Source organism: Acanthochromis polyacanthus, chromosome 11, assembly GCF_021347895.1.
Source record: "Acanthochromis polyacanthus isolate Apoly-LR-REF ecotype Palm Island chromosome 11, KAUST_Apoly_ChrSc, whole genome shotgun sequence".
NCBI lineage: Eukaryota > Metazoa > Chordata > Actinopteri > Pomacentridae > Acanthochromis > Acanthochromis polyacanthus.
The window spans coordinates 16,088,789-16,110,120 of record NC_067123.1 but is presented as its reverse complement, the minus strand read 5'-3'; the positions used below and the strand labels follow the sequence as shown (position 1 = coordinate 16,110,120).

The 21,332-nt window shown below is 41.1% G+C and overlaps 1 protein-coding gene across 1 annotated transcript in view; it reads right to left on the bottom strand.

Moving 5' to 3' along the window:
* The window catches only part of vars2 (valyl-tRNA synthetase 2, mitochondrial), a 32,015-nt gene that overhangs the window by 414 nt on the left and 10,269 nt on the right, over positions 1-21,332 (bottom strand). The window contains 27 exon segments of the mRNA XM_051955595.1: positions 830-979; positions 2,699-2,901; positions 3,080-3,191; positions 6,303-6,353; positions 6,355-6,393; positions 6,395-6,487; positions 6,490-6,558; positions 6,787-6,819; positions 6,821-6,940; positions 7,640-7,683; positions 7,686-7,712; positions 7,715-7,768; positions 8,921-8,998; positions 9,092-9,170; positions 11,699-11,803; positions 11,913-12,038; positions 12,120-12,190; positions 13,152-13,245; positions 13,444-13,531; positions 13,716-13,792; positions 14,537-14,618; positions 15,125-15,228; positions 15,464-15,591; positions 15,774-15,864; positions 17,230-17,318; positions 17,415-17,523; positions 18,362-18,481. Of these exon segments, the coding sequence (XP_051811555.1) occupies positions 830-979; positions 2,699-2,901; positions 3,080-3,191; positions 6,303-6,353; positions 6,355-6,393; positions 6,395-6,487; positions 6,490-6,558; positions 6,787-6,819; positions 6,821-6,940; positions 7,640-7,683; positions 7,686-7,712; positions 7,715-7,768; positions 8,921-8,998; positions 9,092-9,170; positions 11,699-11,803; positions 11,913-12,038; positions 12,120-12,190; positions 13,152-13,245; positions 13,444-13,531; positions 13,716-13,792; positions 14,537-14,618; positions 15,125-15,228; positions 15,464-15,591; positions 15,774-15,864; positions 17,230-17,318; positions 17,415-17,523; positions 18,362-18,481 (2,436 nt within the window).

The following is a 21,332-nucleotide window of genomic DNA, read 5'->3' as shown; positions in this document are numbered from 1 at the left end:
CACAGAACATCATCTGAGAAGCACGAGAAGGACATCATATGCCAATCCATCCAGTATAAATGGTGATAATTAACTAAATAATTGAAAATTTGGACATACTGATTGCACTAGAACAGGGATGTCAAACTCATTCCACAAAGGGCCGCTGTGGCTGCAGGTTTTTGTTCCAACTAAGCAGCATCACACCAGACCTGACTCATTTAATCAACCGATCTCAGTCTCCAGACAGGTGATTGGTCAGACTGTGTGCTCTAGGCTACAGCATTTAGTTCCAACATATCTAAAGCACACAGTCTGACCAATCACCTGTCTGGAGACTGAGATCGGTTGATTAAATGAGTCACGTCTGGTGTGATGCTGCTTAGTTGGAACAAAAACCTGCAGCCACACCGGCCCTTTGTGGAATGAGTTTGACATCCCTGCACTAGAAGAAAATTAAAGGGATCAATAAAGTCACTGAGTTTCATCTTCAGGGTACCATAAATGCTCATAAAGACACTGTATTTATATGTCAGTCTGAGCCAAAGCAATGAACTGACAGAACAACAATGCCACTCATTGAGCCATGCTGTTAATGGGGCAAAAATGAAGCAAAACTATAAATGGCTGACCGTAAAAAAGAATAATCAGTTTGGATGAAAGTGGGTTGTGGCAGGTTAGGCAGTTTACTAAACTCCGAGTCCTTCAATTTTGTCTTTCTGACTTTCTTGCAGTGCAATATTGTAAATACAAATCGTACATACAAAAACTATTACCATTTCCACTGTGTCAGATCAAGAATGACCAATTATAGATAATCCTCCTCTGCGCCTTACCGCCCAGTGCTCACCTTGCTGTCCATCTGCTGCCTGACATGAGCAGGAACCTTGGTCAAGTAGTCCGAAGATTGAACTCTGCACAGAATTTCCTCCAGTTTTGGAACCAGCTTAGCTCTACTTTGAGAGAGCTGCAGAATCTGTTTGTCAACGTTCATTCCACTCTGTGTGAAGAGATCATATAATAGATGCGGCACATGAGCAGCATTCTCATTGTCACCATGAAAACCAAAAACCCTGGAAAACACCGGCACACTGAGATGTGCAAATGTGGCTGTAGACAATAAGGCTACACCTTCAAGCCTGTATTCCATATAATTCCATCCGCATTTTGATCGTGAAGTTCAGTTAGAATTTTGCAGCAGAAAATAAGACAACAAAAAGTCCCACTAATAGTAATACATTCTAAATTTTAGCAACAATGATGCAGATTTGATTTTTTAATTTATATTGTATGTCATGGTACCACAAATGCTTATTTTCATTTTGATCAGAAAAGGACCAAGAAACCTGCTGTCTGCGGGCCGATTTTGAGTTTTTTTTTTAGCTTTTATGTTTTTCTAATTTGTTTACTGTAACTTAAGATGCTGGCATTTAACTGAGCTATGGAATCATAACTTCATCAAAAATGAACTAGCTTTTTCTTGTTTTGTTGGCCAAGAGGCAGCAGCAAAGTTGGCTCTTGAAATTTGTTGTGGCATGGGAGCGGACGGTGTGCAATGCTCGTCAAAATGTCAACAGCAAGTTCACTCCAGAGGAGCACAACTTTTTATCATATAATGTTCAAGGATTGCCACATGACATCTACTCTGCCTTGACCACTACACCCTCCATTTTACAGTGCACTGCTATACAATTCAGTGAGTGTAGGAAAAAAAGAAAAGAAAAAGTGTGAAGAGAGAGGTAGGTGGATAAGTAGTGAAAACAAGAACTTAAAATCTTGCTTCAGGCCAAAGGACAGAATGATTACAGCTGGTACTTCTCTTATTTTTGCATTTTAAATTAAAGTGTCAACATTTCTTTACAACTGAATTTTCTTTACAGTTCAGTTTATACTGATCTGCTTTAGGTCAATCAACAAATCCTCACATTTAGAGAGCAAGAACCTTTAAAGTTGATTGGGCCTCCTGATATTACAAGCAGGATTGCAAATCTCGCTTGAATTTGTGGGAATGACTGTAATATTGGCAGCAGTAAACCTTCTTTGAATTTTGCTGCAGAGAACTGTTTGAAGAAGCAAAAAAAACATTTTCATAGTTTACTAGAATATTTATATTTATATTATACATTGATGGACTAATACTGTACATGTCATCTCATCCTGTCTGAAATACTCAGTTTTAGCTCCTGTCTCTTTAAGGGTCCCTCCAGTCCAGTTCGCTTTGATTAGTCAGCGTGCCCGACAACATCGATGGTTATGTACCACAACCTAAGATCTGAGTATAGATGGATTGTGAGGCAGCCGCTCATTATTTGTTTTAGGGCATACCAAACTAGCCGCTACGTAGATGCTGTGCAAATGTCTAGTACCATATATCCTTTTGCAAGGTTTAACTTTGCAGTTTTATGCCGAAAAGCAAGCAACATCTTTTTTTCTTCTAAGCTGTCTATAGACGTTAACATTATCCAGTGTTCCTTACTGTTAGAATTCTCACGGAAACTCTGATTTCCACTGACAACCTCTGTGCCAAGTGTTAAGCAGGCGCCTGTCTGTTTTCCCAGTTCGGTTATGAAAGTATTGCACTCTGTGGGGTCATTTTAGGAGCAGCATTGTGGCTTTGATAAGCAGTACTATGGCTTGTTCTTTACCTCCCCCTCCTATGAGATATAACTACTTCTACTGCTGAAACAGTATTTTGCAGCTGAGGGAAGCAGATACCTACTTGAACATGAAGGTGTAGCTGACAAGTGTGGTCTACCACACCAATGAGGCTTCCTTTAGGTGGAGGAGTGGAGCAGACAGAGAGGAGACTGTCTGCTCCGTCAGGACAGTGGATCTGTAGGCTGGAGATCCGGCTTAAAGTCCAAACAGCGGACCCAAAGTGAAGGAGGGCCTGGGCCTGGCGGGGAGAACACACTGCCCACACTGAAAGAAACAACATACAAGAAACATGAAAAAGTCTTTAGGTATTTAATGTTTTTAGGAATTTATCATAAGGGTCATCAATTTTGTTTGCAACAAAATAGAACTAGATTCTTACAGTTTTCGAGCATTCAGTGGGGAAGTTATATTTTAAAATGGTGGAATCCGGTTGTTCACTTACTGACTGGTTTTTCTTTGGTCATGCCACACTGGGCTCTTAGTGAGCGGGCCACTCGGATCACTTCCTGTACCAGCAGGAAATCTTTTTCCTCTTCAGGAAAATACCAGTGAGTCTGACAGGATGAAGAGGTTAAAAAAATAACACATCAGCTTAAACACAAGGAGGGTGGAAAATCCCACCAAAAATAACAGGAAACATTTATGAGCAAAAACAAGCACTGTGTGTTCAAGAGCAAATAAGCCGAGCAAAAATTAAATGAGCTCACATCAGCTTTTCCTTTTACAGTGGGTCAGTACGCATACATTTCTTAAAGAAAGTGATAAAGTCTCATTTAATTCATTTGTCTCATCAAGCATGTCCTAATAAAAAGGCCCTGATGGCTGATAACTGTCTACTTTTAGACTGAAACAAAACTGAAGTGATAATATTTGGCCCAAAGCACCTCAAAGACATCCCATCAAACCATATACTTACTCTGGATGTCACTGTCTTGGCCTCCAGTACTACTGAGGAGGAACCTTGGAGTTATTTTTGAACAAGTCACTCAGATGGCATTTATTCACTTTGTCAGCGTTAGGAACATCCTGTCACAGTGATGTTAAAAAACTAGTCCAAGCACTTGAAATTTTTAGGCTCGATTATTGTAGTAATTTTTATCAGGATGTTGCACAACCTCCGGTTCAGCTAAAATACTACAGCCTGAGTTCTAACAGGAACCACCAAGAGAGACCACATTTCTCCAATATTTCTCTCAGGTCCTTATAAAATCAAGAATACAATTTAGAATCCTTCTCCTTGCATATAAAGCACTCCATAGTATCCTCAAGCCCTCATATTACCATATTATCCTAACAAGCCCTTAGATCTCAGAGTGAAGACTTGTAGTTTTTTTAGATTCCATAAGCAGAATGGCAAGCAGAGCTGTTAGCTATTAGGCTCTGCTGTTTGGGTTCAGGAAGCCGACACCCTCCCTAATTTCAAGGTTAGACTTAAAATGTCCTTTTTGACAAAGCTTAATGTCAGGACTGGTCACGTGATCCTGAACCATCCCTTAGTTATGCCTCTAATGTCACAGGCTGCTGAAAAACTGGCCATGATGCGCTGAGCAGCTCGTCTCTACTCCCACATACATTTTTATGCCACCATTGCATTTTGTGTACACTCTCTCCTATAGTTTGCATTTGAGTTGCATTGTGACTAATTCAGGTGCCAAGTTTTCACAAATCAAGAGGACTGTGTGGAAAAGTAGTGGTCTTAGACCTTTGGCAGGGGACAACTGCTTCCCTTCATTCTTGAATACTTTTCATCTCTTAAGTCCAGTCGTTTTCTTTACTAAAGCCCTTAGATTACCATGACCTGGATAACTTACAGTCTACACAGATGAACTCTCTGGTTTGCTCGTCCAATCGTCCACCTCTCACTCTCTCCACTCCACTTCTCAACCCAAACAAAGTTCTACTGGTGCGGTTGACCATACACATCAGCCAGAACAAATTACAGTTTCTGGTGCCAGAACTAACACATAGTCTGGGTAAAATCCAGAGTTACAAAGACGCCGTTTCTGCTGACAACAGATTTGTCAGCCATTTTTAAGTATGATAATCAGATTCCATCCACCTCCATTTCATTGATGTGATAGCAGATATCTGGAAACCTGTGCAAATCAAACCAAATCATCTGCTTGGTTATATCTAATGAGAAGTGAGAAAACATTTTTTTTTATATTCTTTGAGGTCTCGATATCACATGTGGGCAAAATATGAGGCAATACCAATGAAATGTGGTGGAATCACAATGTAAATGTTCTATTAGACAGCAGCTCTGGCTGGTTTGTGTCTGAGGCTGCTAAGGGACTGTGCTGCTAACTGACTGAGGTACTCCAGAGCATCTTCAATTTGAGCCTGGCAGGGTTCCAGCTCTGTGGAAACACTTTGTTTTCGACTGGTGGCAAAAGTAGTGTGCACAGCCAAGAGAAATTACCACAGACCGGTGGCCCTCACTTTAAACATCATGACGACAATAGATTGTCTCTTTCTGCACTGTTTTCTAAGACAGCAGGTTGTATATTCACTTGACACTCTGCAGTTCGCGTATCAGGAGTGGAGTAAGAGTGAATGATGCAGTCCTCTACAAGCTCCACTGGGTCTATTCTCACTGGGAGGAATGATGTGGATATGTAAGGGATCATGTTCTTCGACTTCTCAAGCGCTTTCAACACAATTTAACCCCTCATACTTTGAAACAAGCTCGAAGAAATGGGGGTTGATGCCTGCCTCATTCCCTAGATGACAGACGATCTTACAAGTCAACCCCAGTTGGTCTGGCTGGGGAACTGTGTCTCTGGGACAAACGTGAGTGACACTGGGGCCAACTCAAGGGATTGTTCTGGCTCCATTCCTGTTCACTCTGTACACAACCTACTTTAAGTACAGATCTGAGACCTGCAGCTATTGTGGAACGTATCAAGAATTAGCAGGAAGGTGACTACGGGAACACGATGACAACCTTCACTCAATGGACCGCTAAGAACTGCCTTCTGCTGAATGTCTCCAAGACCAAAGAGATGGTCGAGGACTTCTGCAGGTCTAAACTCCCACTACAGCCTGTCAGTATCAGAGGGGAGGACACTGAAGCGGTACAAACCTACAAATATTTGGTTTGCACCTTCACAACAGACTGGACTGGCAACAAACACAGATGTCGTGAACCAGAAGGGGCAGAGTCAACGGTTCTTCCTCAGATGATTAAGAGCTTTCGATGTATGCAGTGAAATGCTGCATATGTTCTACCAGTCAGTGATAGTCAGTGTTCATCAGTCACCCTCTCCAGCAGTTACCGGGCTCTTTAACACCTCAGTCAAGGGCAGTGGCTCATGTCCTGATCTGTTTGCTGTGACATTCCCCCGATTTAACTAATAATTAATTGTTGTCATCTTTCTGTCTTAATGTCTTTTGTAAAGCACTTTGAATCGCCTCGTTGTTGAAATGTGCTGTATAAATAAATTTGCCCTTGCCTTTAAACTGGGCAATAAACAATAATCAGGGCCCACAAGGACACATGAATCCATACACTCATTATTATTAGTTCTATTTTCACATTGCACTTTCATAGTTCATAATACTCTATTTTATTGTTGTCTTTTACTCTTATAATTCTTATTGTGAGCACCACCTACCTATCTCTCAATCAATCAATCAATCAAACCTGGTGGTTATAGCCCTACCAGCTGAGAGGAGTGAGGGTATGGCTGTAAACACAGGCTGGCTTGGTCAGCAAGATCCAGATCTGAATGGCTGGAGTCTTTGCCACAGTTCCCTCAGTAATGAAAGGCATGAAAGGGGAGAGTAGTGCCAAAGACATGGACACACAGTGATAGAGGACAGTGCTGGCCGTCTGCCCTTGCACTGCCACTGTCCCTCTTTGTCATTCTGGATCACTGTCCCTGCGTCCTGCCGGCCCAACACTGATTTTATATGCTCCTAGAGACACACAAGCAAAACGGTGGTTATATTTTCATGCTGGGGTAGCTGACAGCTCATTGTAAACATTAAAGTTTTATTTAGGTATATCTATTTCTGTCAATCCATGAAACTGGCCCTCCTTCAACAGAGCAGTAAGGCACACAGGAAACACGTAAGTATATATTTTTAATCTCTTTTAAATTGCAAACTGCATCCATAAAGCTGTGTCAAAGTTCTGCTTCTCACCATGTAGACATCACACAGGCTGTGCACCCAGAAAGGAGTACAGGGCAGATGTAACAGTGTGCAGCTCATAAGCTTCAAAGGCATGCTCACACTGTACAACTGTGCTGTGGAGTCTTGAGCAGATCCACCGGTCCATGCTGCTTAGAGGGAAACACTGGAAAAGGCAAGAAACATTTATGCAGTGCATTCAATACATCTTTCATAACTCAACACTCAACCTACATCAACAATTCCCTACAAAAAATCATGTCTTATGAACCTAAAATTCAAAACGGAGCTCATCGATGCAGCTTGGTCTCATTCACTCAGTTTACCAGTGCTTGACTGGGACCAAAACATTTATTTGAGACACTCTTTCTTAGTTTACTAGTTTAGATTGATTTTTACAGAATCCTAAACATGAGCAGACCACCTAAATCATGTGATTTCATATCATCAATCATCATCAATTATATATTATCTTTATTGTGTGTGAACTGTGCTGGTACAGCCAGGAGCATTTGTGACATTGTCAGACCTTTTTATAAACTGATTTGTACATTAGGCATGTTTTCCTTTTACCATCTGTTGTAGTCAGACACTATGAGCTATTGGCTCTGTGAATTATGAAAGCCTTTTGTCTTCCTGTGTTGCTGCCACCAAGTTATGTGTTGACGACATTCAGCACAATTCAGCCAAATCAGCTTCCTTGGGGCACAAACATTTCCTTTAGATGTCATCAGAAACTCTGTGTCTGCCAAAACTATACAAATTTCTGTTCCAGCTTATTACAGAAAGGTTTAGCCTCGCTCTAACAACAGCACAACTATATATGTGAAAATAAAAGTGTAGTCCAACAGGGACTTTGGTGTACCTCTTCCAGTGTCCCCACTGATGCTGTGTTGTCACCCAGAACCCCAGTGTGAACCTCAGGGTCTGCCACATTTATTACAGAAGTGTCTGGAGCCCAGGACCTGTGAGATGGAGAGACTAATGTCTTCTCCTGATAAAATGGCAGAAAAAAGCAGAGCTAAACCACTAGCAAGAGAGTTTATGCTTTACACTTAACCCTACACCATACACAGTGCACTGTGCCAATGCAGGAAAGACCAGCTAATAAAGTTAATACTATGCATCAATAAACACAAAAACAACACCAAAAAAAACTGTACTAGGGTAAAACACTGTTGCCACAACACGAAAATATGTCATCCAAAATATTTAATTTCTGCTGTGTACTCCAAGATCACTGCAATGAAGGATAAATAGCTGCTGCTGTGACACAACTGTGCCTGTATTTTACTGTCTCTCAATCTCGCTAATAAATCAAGGGATCTCTAACTCTATGTATATGTTTGTGTGTGAGTGTGTGTGTGTGTGTGTTCTGATCTTATTCAAATGTAAAAAAGAAAAAAAGAAAAAAAAGATCAAATTAAACTGACTTCTGTAGGGCCGTTGCTTCAGTCTGTAAATCATTTTTTAAATAGTTTTTCTTACCCCACAGTGATGTAAAAATACATCTGCCTCTTTAGTATTACAGTGATGGAGTGAGTCCCGGTCATAACCATGTCTACAGGTAAGGTAAGAACTAAAAATACAGATTCTCCTTTTAAGAAAAAGGGTTGCCATGACATACATGGAATAAATTAATCAATTTGATAATTTGAGTTTGAGAATCTGCAGTTGTTCTGGTCACTCATATGACAAATAGGGTCTATTAGCTTATTATCATTATAATTAAAATCATGCTATCATTAAAAATATACCACAGCAGTGACATTGAATTTCAATGATTAAACAAAATATTAAACTTTAATTAAGAAAGTATGCATGTATACGCCACTTTTGGACATCACTATCTTTTCTCTCCCACTGCTTGTGTGTTGTGTTCTCTGTCCTCTCTCTCCCTACACCTTTCTGTAGGGGCTTCAACAAAATACCGTCTCGCATTGTGTTAAAGAGAGGCTGTTTTTTGGCTAAATGTCTTCTCATATTCTACTTGTGAAAACAGGTGAACAATGTATTTCTCTACTCCCTTGGAACTAATCCCTCATCCCATCTCAACTCTTCCTTGACCAGTCTGTTTCAAATTCACTCACTCTGACAAATGGTTCTTTTCCAGCAGATAAAGCACACAGAGACAAGAGTCACTCACCCTGTATCTTGTGAGAGCAGAGAGCAAACCTAAGAGCATCGGTACCACACTGAGGGATGCCACTGGGAAGTCTTTTGTCTGTGAAGTAACAGATGGAGCAGACAAATATGACAAAAGCAAGTAATGAGTGTGCTTAGACAGTCACTCAAAAAAAAAAGAGGCAGGAGAGACAGGAGCTGACCTGTGCTTCCATGGCAACGAGCTGCTCCCTTGGTTCAAGGTTTCCCTCCTTTACTTTCTCCTGAAGTCTCTACAACGAAAGAGTTTCACAGCAAAACAACATGACCTTTTTCCTGTTCTGCTGTCAGCTGGACTGGCACCATGCAAGAGAAAACCTTACCAGTTCTCAGGTGATTATTCTCTATACATTTTACATTTTAAAAGTAGCCTATGTGCCATCTTCACTTTTCTTAAACTTCTATTCACGAGTAACACAGATATTAATGCATTTTTAATAGCAAACCAGTGGTGTTATGAAAAAGAAAACCAGAATACAGCGTCTATACTATGTACAGTGCCTATCAAAAGTATTTGCAACCTTTTGGAAATTTTCCCCTTTGGTAGCTTTTCAACTTTCCACCCATCCATTCTCTATACACCGCTTTATCCTCACTAGGGTTGCGGGGGGTGCTGGAGTCTATCCCAGCTGACTTAGGCGAAGGCAGGGGACACCTGGACAGGTCACCAGTCTGTCACAGGGCTACATATACAGACAATCACACTCACACCTATGGGCAATTTAAATGATCAATTAACCTCAGCATATTTTTGGACTGTGGGAGGAAGCCAGAGTACCCGGAGAAAACCCACGCATGCACAGGGAGAACATGCAAACTCCATGCAGAAAGATCCCGGGAAAGCCGGGATTTGATTTGTTCTTGCTGCAAGGCGAAAGTGCTAACCACTACTCCACTGTGCAGCCCCTGCTTTTCAACTTTGAATCAGTCAATTTAAATTAGGTTTTTTGACAAGAATTTCCAAAATGACTCTATGATGTCTAGGTGAAAACAAATTTTTTACAAAGTAATGTCAATTGATAAAAAATATAAAATGTAATATCAGTGACTGCGTAAGTGTTCACCCCCTTCAAAATGATTCATCTAATTCAACACAGATAGAGCTAATTGGTGCTAAAAGTAACACAATTAGTGTAATGGAGGTTATCTGAGCGCAGTGAATGTGTCTCAAGTAATTGTAGTACAAAAACACAGACATTGGTGAAATAGTACTCTTGGCTACACTTAGAACACAAAAGAATGCTCCACACACCTCTGAGAAAAGGTTACTGAAAAACATAAAGTCAGTAATGGACACAAGAAAATTTATAAGTCAGTGAGCATCCATTGCAGTAAAGTGAAATACATTATAAAGAGATAGAAAGAAAAATGGCACATGCATAAATGTGATAGAGCAGGCTGCCCTGAACAAAAGAAAGAGATGAGTGAGGGAGGCCCTCCTCTGATATGAAGGAGTTTCAAATTCTAACAGCGGACATAGAAGAGACTGTCCATACAACAACTGCTGCCTCTTCTTCACCAGTCAAAGCCTTATGGAAGAGTGGCAAAGACAAAGCCATGGTTGAGAAAAATATATATATTATGCATTTTAAATTCTGTCTAGAGTTCACCAGAAGGCATGTGGGAGACTCTGAAGTCAACTGAAAGAAGGTTCTTTATTCTGATGAGACCAAAGAGCCTTGAGCTTAGTGGCCATCAGACTATGTGCTATGTTTGGTGGACACCAAAAACTGCAAGTCATCACTAAAAACACCAGCACCACTGTGAACCACAGTGGTGACAGCATCATAATGTGGGGATGTTTCTTGGCAGCAGAGACTGAAGGGCTTGTAAATGCAACAAGCAAAATTAATACAGTACAGTACAGGGAAATCCTGGAGGACAATCTGGTGCTGTCGATGAGAGAACTGCAACCTCGGAGAAGATTTGTTTTCCAATAAGACAACGACCCAAAGCATACAGTCAAAGCTACTTAGAAATGATTTAAAGATAACAATGTCAAAGTTTTTGAGTGGCAGAGTCACTGTCCAGACCTCAATCCAACTGACAATTTTTGGGGGGGCTTAAAACAGGTTTTTCTCTCATGATCCCCATGCGGTGTGACAGAGCTTGAGCAGCTAAGCAAATGACAATGAGGTAAAATTGCAGGCTCCAGCTGTGCAAGGCTTATTGAGACCTGTCCACGCAGACTTAATGCTGCAATTATAACCACAGCTGCATCTACTAAATACTGACCTGAAGGAAGGTAAATACTTATGCAATCATTTTCTTTCTGACTGATATTTTTAACTTGCACTGCTCTCTCTCCTTTTGCAAGTTCTTGTAAAAAAAAAAAAAAAAAAGCCAAATTAAATCAACCATGTTTCACTATCAAAAAGCAATACAAGGGGAAAAACTTCCCATTGGGTGAATCCTTTAATAAGCACCGTAAAGTGTCCTGAGATGACATATGCTGTGATTTGGAGCCCAGCTGAACACACAATCATCAACTCATTATTCCTTGCAGTCAAAAATCATGTCAGTATTGGAAAGAAAAAAACATTCTTTCCTTCTGGTGTTATCATAGCACTTCTACTTGCCGGTAATTCTTTCGTTTAACAAGCTGTGTATCTATCTGAGCAGGGAGATAATGTGTATTTCTGCATTTGCATAATTACATTTTCTATTGATTGATTTTAATATCTATGATCTAACGCTTTAAAAATCCAAGCCCACCCTCTTCATTCATATACCTCCTGCACCAAGTCCATGTGGTACCTACCTCCAGAGAGACTCCATGAATAACGTCTAATGGGTCGATGACATTTCCCAGAGATTTACTCATTTTTCTGCCATATTTATCTCTTACTAAAGAATGAAAAATAACCTAAAGGGCGAGATAGGAAGAAGAACAGGAGTGAAAAAAATCAGGATCAGCTGATGCTGTGATTCATGAATAGTGTTTCTTTATGGGTTTCTCATAATCATGAAAATACCTGCTTAAAGGGTAGTTGTCCGGTCAACTCTGTTCCCAACATGACCATCCTTGCCACCCAGAAGAAAATAAGGTCACTGCCTGTCTCCAGAATGGAGTTTGGATAAAAGTCCTGAAAGTCGGTGGTCTGTGGGAAGTGAGAGTCATGTGAGGAATGGAGGTTTGTTGAGGGGCTGTTTAATTCTATGTGCTGAAGGAAGCAAAGTACCTGCTCTGGCCAGCCAAGCATGGCAAAAGGAAAGAGCCCCGAGGAGAACCATGTGTCTAGCACATCCGGGTCTGACAAAGAGAAACAAGACAGTAAAAAGTCAATACAATTTTTGTCATATAATATAAAAGAGAGATCACATTTTAGTTTGATGCAGTTATTTTAGCTTAATATTGGCAGTCAGACATCTACACTGCTCTGAATAACGCCAGAAATGTAGAATTACTCCAAGTACTGAGGTACTACTTAAATTTTTGGACAGGTTACTGTGCTGTACATTTAATTTTAAATGAGTGTAATTCGTTACTTTGAAGACAACCACTGTAAATTGTCTTTTTAAGCTTTTGTTAACTGTCATTTTCAGGTCTCCTCACAGGTGTTCTGTGGGGTTTAAAGGCTGGGCTTTGGCTAGACCACTCAAGGACAGTCAGAGACTCGTCCTAAAGCCCCTCCAGCACGCACCCTCGATAGAATTGGCAGGTATAGAAAATAGCTAGCTGGGTAGACTCAAAACATCACAAAAGTGTTCCTTGCCCTGGTCTTTGCTCCGACACAAATTTTCCACATAGTATATATGGGTGTGTATTTTCCTCACCAGTGTTTCATCAGTTTATTATTGTTGGTCATTGGATTTAACTGATGAATGTAATAAAATAATTTCATCTATTTAAAAATAAATCTACATTACAATAAAGTGTACAAAAAGTAATGGGGTCCGAAATCTTTCTGACTGTATAAAGTGGCAGTGTTGTTTCTAATCTTCAACATTTATTTTTATTATGTATGCATATATTCTACTGGTATAGAGTATGATGTGCAAATGTTTTGGGCACTAAAAGCAAAGATGCCCTCAGAAAATTAGATGCCTTCCAAAAATGATTTCATACAACGCTATATTTTAAATATTATTTACCTTCATGCAAAGTTAAGTAAACCTAAAAATCTAAATCAGATCAATATCGGGTGTGTTCGGCTACAATGGTTCATCAGATTAACTGCAACAGGTTAATGTGCAAGACAGAAGCAAATCACCCTGAGTTAAAGTGACGGTTTCAGGTTTCACTCCATATTTGACAGCAGCTCTCTGTCGGGCCTCGTCCTCGCTCTCTCCCCAAACCCACAGCTCCTACCACAAGCAATACACACACGCAGAAACTTACACTTTAGTCTCAAGCCACTGCTATACAAAGCGGTCAAAAGTCAAAGTGTCAGCTAGCTACTCACTCATTTACCACTTAGCCATTTTCATACCTATGTGTCTATGCTCAATATTGCTTTGAATGGGGATGTATTGGAAAAAGTCTAAAAATATAAACAGACCAACCTCCTGTTTGTCTGTAGAATTAGGCAGCTCTACTTGATAAGCAGGGATCTGATGACCCCACCAGAGCTGTCTGGACACACACCAATCACTGCAGAGCAAACAGAGCTACATTGTTGACGACCAAAACATTGAAACAAAAGCTCATTCATCATTTTAGTGGCGCCACGCATGTCACACTAGTAATGATGACACACACACCACTATTGTTCATTCACACAATACTGTTCGAATGTATATGCATTTTGTCCAACTCAAAAGACACGACTATCCACCTGATGTTTGACAGCCAGTTCTTCCATGTCTTGGAGTAGTAGTGAGGAATGATTTCCAGCTGTCCATCCTCGACAGCCTGACAGGGAAAGAAAAAAGCTGTACTTCGCATTTGAGCGTTCAAGGATATGATGACAGGACTTTAATATTTACTGAGCACGTTTACATGATGAGGCCTGACATGTAACCTGGCAATAGCCAGATTAATAATTGTGTAGTACTTGATAGTACTCCACAATATCAATCTGGGACCGCTCCATGTAAATCCGTTCGGAGGAAAGAGGCACGGATTGGACAATGCAACAGTATGTCCCGCCTCTGACAGGTTTGTTTTTAGCCAATCGCGGGATCATCACAACGAGCGGAGCCAATTGGTAGATTAAACTCTTACCAAAACCCGTAGGTAAAAAAGCACAAACATCTTTACCATCCAGAAATGCACAAAGCGCCTCTCGTTGTTCTTCCTTCAAAGAAGCGATAGGAGATTCAGCTAAAACTGACTTAATAGCAGCATCTACACGATCGTTGTCCTCCGTTGCCATGTTTGTTTTGATCTACTGGCGCTTGGTGTCGTCTTCACACCCGGATATCCCGCCCCACACACGAATACTGCTGCGTGATTGGCCCGAACCAACTTGGTTCTGTACGAAAAGTGAATGCGGGAGCGGAGCAAGATGGTTTCTTGAGAGATTTGTGAACTCACAAATATCGCGAGAAATCAACTTGCTGGCAAGGTTACCTGACATGGGCAGCTGGAAGTATCTAATGCAATTATTACATAGTGGTTGACCAAAATATTAACATCTCACAGCCAGAAGCTTACCTTTATAGCTTTATCGGCCATTTCATTGCAGCGGACAAACCATTGCTTCTTTAAAAGAGGTTCAATGACATCTCCGGAGCGGCTGAGACAGGGAGAAATGTGAGAACAAACATAAAACATTGAGAATGTGACACCACCAGAGCTTAAAATGAAGCTCGATAATCACTGAACTTTCTGAACGTGGATAAAGTCTTCCCTGAATTACTTCACTGAACTCAAAGTACCATTCTTTGTGCTAGTCCATCTGCTAATGTAAGGGTGCAGTTCATACTTGTGTCATGTTGGAAGTGACACTGAAATGTTTTTAGACTGCAAATTTGGATTGGGTGATCGTTATTGCAACTGGACCCCTAGCCTATGCGATAAAGAGATGTGCTTATTCTGGAACGATGTTTAGGTGGAAGGTACATGTTGAAATAGCACACATGAATGCCAGGATTTAACGTTTGCCAGCAGAACAATGCATTCTAACATAATGATCAATGTTATTCACTTCACCTTCAGTGGATTTAATGTCATGACAGCTTCATGTAAATGCACACACATGCAAAATGAAAATCAGAATTTGGTGTCATGTGTATTGTCTACCTGCAGATGGGCAAAGTCATGGCGTGACTCTTCTTTCCTCTGAACAGTTTTTTCTCAACCAGAGCATTCACAACAAGTTGTCTGGCATTGAAACGCTTTACTCCCTTTAAAGAGACAAAGTGGAAAAAATGATAACAGTTGAGATAAAAATATGTCAAATTAATGCTCAGTCTTTAAAACAAAACACAACAAAAACACTGGCCACAAATTTCGCAGTGTTTTATAAGGTTTAGAACTTTGCCATTTGCAAGCTGAGACCGCTGACATACACAGAATGATTACATATCGTCAGCACTTTATATGGCAATACAAAGTTTTCAAACAAGGGTTCTCATGTACCTCTAGCCACTGTCCACAGGATGGCATCATTGTTCCATCTCCTCCAATCACAGTGACGCGCTGCAGTGAGTGTTTCTGTGATCGCAGGAAATCTGTATGGTCATGAGCAGGAGTCACCTTCACTGCACCTACAGAACACAATCACAGGGAAACGAACAATTCTTAGTTAGCATGTCAAAGGAGAGGACACAACAACATATGAACAGCTTAAAAATTTGAAAATTTAAAATTTTCTCTGTGGTAAACAAGCTATGGGAGTTTTGATGTTGAGTTTTAGATGCAAATGTGTTAGAAGGAATGTTGCTATCACCAGTTCCTAGTTCCATGTCAACTGTTGGGTCAGTGATGATAGGCAGGAGTCTGTTGGTGAAAGGATGTCTGCACTGTTTCCCATGAACAGCCTAAAAGCAGTGGGCAAAGCAGAGAGATATATAAGCACAGCCACCTTAACAGATGTCATGCTGTATTCAAGAGTCATTTATTTCTACTTTTGATGGCTATCCACATGATGGAAAGAAAAAAGTGATTCATCTAATCAGGGCACCTCCCTCCATTGCTCTAATGTTCAGTTCTATTTCAGCGTCCACTGTTGGTACTTTTGACAGTACATTGATGTCAGTATGGGTGCTCTGATCGCTTTGCAGTTAAGCAGAGCACATGCAGCAGGCTTAGTTGCACTGAGTTCAGATGAATTTTGTCAAAGCAGCATTGACAGTGTCAGCAAATTGTGCTACAGTGGTTCTTCTATGTGCTCTCTCAACATGGTAATCATTCAATGCCTAGGCAGATTTATGTGCCCTGGGTGTCTATGGCCCTGCTTTGGGTTGACCGGTTTTCTTTCCTGAGGTAGTTTTTGGGATGTACTAATTACTGCATATCTAGAACAACCAACAAGACCTGTTGTTTTAAACATGTTCTGATCCAGTCATCATATTTAGTCAAAGTCAGAGATCAACATTTCTCCTGTATCCAACACATGCTCATCAAGGGCTGACTGTTCCCTTTTTACATACATCTTTGCTACTGCCATAGTTTTATTTGCTTGTTAAGAGAGTTAAATTCTTACTGCGTTTGTAATTCGGGTATTTCATATACATGAACAGTATAATGAAATGTATGATGACTTATAATTAATATGAAAGGTTGTTCTGCCTCTTGCAATCCTGCAGGTTTACTCTGATGGTGCCTCTATATCATTAAAAGTGTTGATAGTTGAAGAATTATGAGGAAATACTATTACAAGAGATAAAGAAATAGTTCACAATAAATGACTGAACACTTTCGTATTTGAGAAATCTAAAGCTGGCACTTGCACCTGACCACCTAGGGTTTGATTTGAATATGCCTATAGCTCATTTATAACTGAAACACGAACCTAAATTATAGAATGAGTTTCAGGACAAATCACTGTATGACAACATACATGAGAAGATTACCTATGCTGAACTACAATAAAATACTTTATTAATAACCTGTATCCATTCCATCCACTCCAGCAGTTTTCTAGGTGTTTCAGGTTAGTTTTCCAACTAATCGGATAATGTCACGCAATTTTCATTTATTTTTACAGATCTGTAAAATTTCCTTTTACAGATCTTAATAATTAAAGTAATTAGCACACTTTTAATGTCTCCTTACAAAATAATTGCTATTCCTGTGAATTTTAATTACATTGAAACTCCCTCATTTATCAACATTCCCATGAACACATCTGTTTAGATTTTGTGATATTCCAAGACTGCCTCGTCCTTTTTAGAACTACTAGCCTGATATCGAGAATCATCAGGGTGAACAGCTACAGCCACATCTCCCAGCATAGTCTCAGGACGGGTGGTAGACACCGCTACCTCACCATCTAAAATATAGGGAAAGAGAAATCAGAACAAAACATAAAACAGAACAACTCTAAGCACAACGTGTATCAGGTTTCTAGACGGTAGCAAATGCTTACCGTGGCCTTCTAAAGGGTACGCAAATGTGTACAATGTTCCAAACTCCACCTTGTTTTCATAACCAGGAACAAACAACATGGTCTGCCCAGACAGATCCTTTGAGTCAACCTGATGACAAATCCACAATTTTAAAGTTACAATTAACATTTTTATCAATACAACCAGGGAACATAGAACAAAATGAATGATAGCATTAGAGAGAGACCATGTTGAATGGGGTTTTTTGGGATTCAAGATGAAAACTCTCTCTGTGCAGAGCCAAGCAGGGGACCACAGCAGTCGACAGATATGTGAATGTGAGTGTGTGAGACCAGGATTTTTTTGTACACTTTGAGTGATCATTTTACACGGATAGATTGTTACATTCACAGAACAGGTGCTGTCTTCCTCACCCTCACTTATGATGAGTTTGTCAGATGATGTTACATTTACAAAATCAGTACTTAAGCAGTGCAGCAGCTTAGGGATGGCTATGAAGTGACTGGTGGTTAACATGTAGTCTTAATGGGCTGCATTACAGTCACTATTTCAAACTAGTTTCATTGTCTGACCACAAAACAGAAAAATATGTAAATGTGAACAGGATTTTTTAAAAATTCTGCTGTAATAAAATGCAGTATATATGATCACAGAGCGCAGGAGAGAAGCAAACATACCCAACCACTGGCTGAATGTGAGCCTCACCAAAGCACAAACAGTGACATGAAACTATATATAAATGGATACTAATATCTCAAGTTAATTATTAATCAGAAAAGCAGCCATTTTTCCAAGTATGACAGCATGCAATGATTACTGGGTGGCTTCTAGTTTTTCAAGAACCAATGACGGTAGCCATGGAAAAGATTCTCTTTTGGTTTGAGGATTTTTGTCCTTGTATGTGATATCTATTAGCTGGTCCACTTGCTGTATATGCTGTAATATGGAATTGTGTGAAGCGTCATACCTCTATGTCAGAAATGGCAGATTCCAGAGCACAGCTCCAGTTGACCAAGCCCTCTGAGCGGTAAATCAGACCAGCGTCACACAGCCTGACAAAGGCAGCAGTCACAGCCCTGCTATAACTCTGAAATCAAAATCAAATTCAGCAGTATAAACATTTGAAAGATGATCCTTTTTACATTCAACATTGCTATTAAAGCCCAATTGTCACCTGCTTAAACCAGCAAAACTTAGTGAAATTGTTGGCAGTTATTACTACTACGTGTATTTTCCATCTGACGTGTTTCAGACCACACTCCAGCCTTTGATACACACCATAAGTGTGTCTACTGCTGTGCTCATTTAAAGAATGAATCAGTCGCTACATTAGTTAAAGCTCTATTCTCTATCCAGACTTGTGCATTCTGCTGTGTTCGGTTTGCTTTGTATGCTCTGACATGACGAGTGCTAGCCTCAATGTGTTTTTAATGGTTTGGACGATCTACACAAAAAAACTCTATAATGAAAAGCAAAACAGGATTTTCAAATGTTTTCTTAATATATCAAAAAAAGTATTCACACCCTTTGTACTGACAAATACCATTGAACTCTGGTACATCCTATCAGTGATCCTTGGGATGCTTCTACATCTTGACTGAGTCCACCTATGTCTAATTCATTGGACGAAATGACAAAAGGACAACACCTGTGTAACCTTTTTGCAACCATGAAAATGACAAAGACACTGAATTTCTCCATCACACTCATATGAGGTGGGTTTAGTGCTGTAGGTACATGAATAATAGGACACTGTCAGGAATGTGTGATGTCAGGTATTCTCAGGGACTTTGAGAGTATCGCGAGACGAGAGACAAACAAGGAAGTAGCCTGAGAAAAACGTGTGCACGGTGAATTATCGGAGGTGGAATAAAAACGGCATCTTGAGAGCACCAAAGACTATTTATTTTACATATAAACCCTTCACATGGTGTCAGAATGGCGAAATTCCAGCCCCCGGAAAGTTTTTGCTTTGAGAAACCCTCAGAATGGCCTGAATGGAAGAAACGTTTCACGAGGTACAGAATACCAACTAAACTGGACAAAGAGGAGGGCCCAGTTCAAGTTAGCACGCTGGTGTATGCGCTCGGTAAGGAGGCAGAAAGCATTCTCAGCTCATTTACCTTTGAAGATGAAGCAGCTGAGTCGGACTATGATACTGTGTTAGCAAAATTTGATGCATACTTCATCCCGAGGCGCAATGTGATCCACGAACGGGCGTGTTTCAATCAGAGGGTGCAACGGCCAGGGGAGCGTGCAGAGACATTTATTCGCGCACTTTATGAGTTGTCTGAGAACTGCTCGTTTGGCACAAACCGTGAGGAAAACATAAGAGACAGAATAGTGGTGGGGATCCTTGATAAGGATCTTTCCCAGAAACTGCAAATGCTCCCAAATCTCACGCTGGAGATGGCTATACTGGAGACACGACAGTCAGAAGATGTCAAAGCCCAAGTCAGCCAACAGGGGGAGCAGGCGTGCACTGTGCAAGAGATAGCTCAACGTGACGGCAGCGGGGCAAAACCAAGATGGCAGCGCCCACAGAGGGACCGGCAGAGAGACGGTGACAGTGCAGCTGACCGGGGGAAATGTGGCCGGTGTGGGAAAACATCACACAGGCGGGAGGAGGATTGCCCAGCAAGGAGGTCTACCTGCAACAAGTGTGGAAAAAGGGGCCACTGGCAGAGAGTGTGCAAAAGTAAACTGGTGAGGGAAGTGATTGATGATGGTGACTGTGAAGAGCAGGAAGATTACTATCTAGGCTCAGTTAACAGCACAACTGACAACAATGATGAATGGACTGTCACATTGAACATTGAGGGCTCACCAGTAGATTTTAAAATCGACACTGGGGCTGATTGTAGCATCATAAGTGAAACTATGTACAAAGCCCTCCAGAAGAAAACCGTCTTACAGAGGCCAAAGAAAATACTGAGTGGTCCTGGGGGAGGGCTTAACTGTTTGGGGCAGTTTATAACAAAGACTAGCTACAAAGACAGATCTTACACATTCAGACTCTATGTTGTTCGAGGACAGAGTGTAAACAACCTACTTAGTAGGCCAGCAGCCTTAGCTATGGGGCTAGTAAAACGAGTATATGAGATTAACAGCGAGCAAGAGTTTGGACTACTGAAAACCCAACCAGTTAAAATCGTGCTCCAAGACAACGCCCAGCCCTACGCAGTCTGCACAGCACGGCGTGTACCCATACCCCTCTTGGCTGCAGTGAAAGAGGAGTTAGGTCGCATGGAGGCCAACGACATCATCGAGGCTGTGACTGAACCAACGGAGTGGTGCGCCCCGATGGTGCCGTTCCAAAGAAGTCTGGAAAAGCACGCATCTGTGTCGACCTGAAGAAGCTTAATAAAGCCGTCAAAAGAGAGCGTTTCATACTACCAACATCAGAGGAAATGATAACCCAGCTCAGTGGCTCTACTGTCTTCTCTTCACTAGACGCTGCCTCGGGATTCTGGCAGATCCCGCTGGACAAGGACAGCCAGAGACTAACTACCTTCATCACACCATTCGGAAGGTACTGCTTTAAACGTCTTCCTTTTGGAATCACCAGTGCGCCGGAGATATTCCAAAGAAAAATGGTGGAGACACTGGAGGGACTGGAGGGCGTGGCTGTATATATGGATGACATCATCTGCCATGGGAAAGACATGAGAGAACACGACGAGCGTCTGGAAAAGGTCACTGAGCGCCTGGAGGCTGCCGGTCTAAAACTGAACTCGGAAAAGTGCGTTCTGAGGAAGAGTGAGTTACACTTCCTGGGCCAGGTTATCAACAGAGAGGGCGTCCGTCCTGACCCTGAGAAGGTGTCGGCTATTAATAAACTTGAGCCACCTGTGAACGTCCAAGAGCTCCGGAGGGTTCTCGGCATGATAACCTACCTGGGCAAATACATCCCAGACCTCTCCACAGTGGGCCAACCT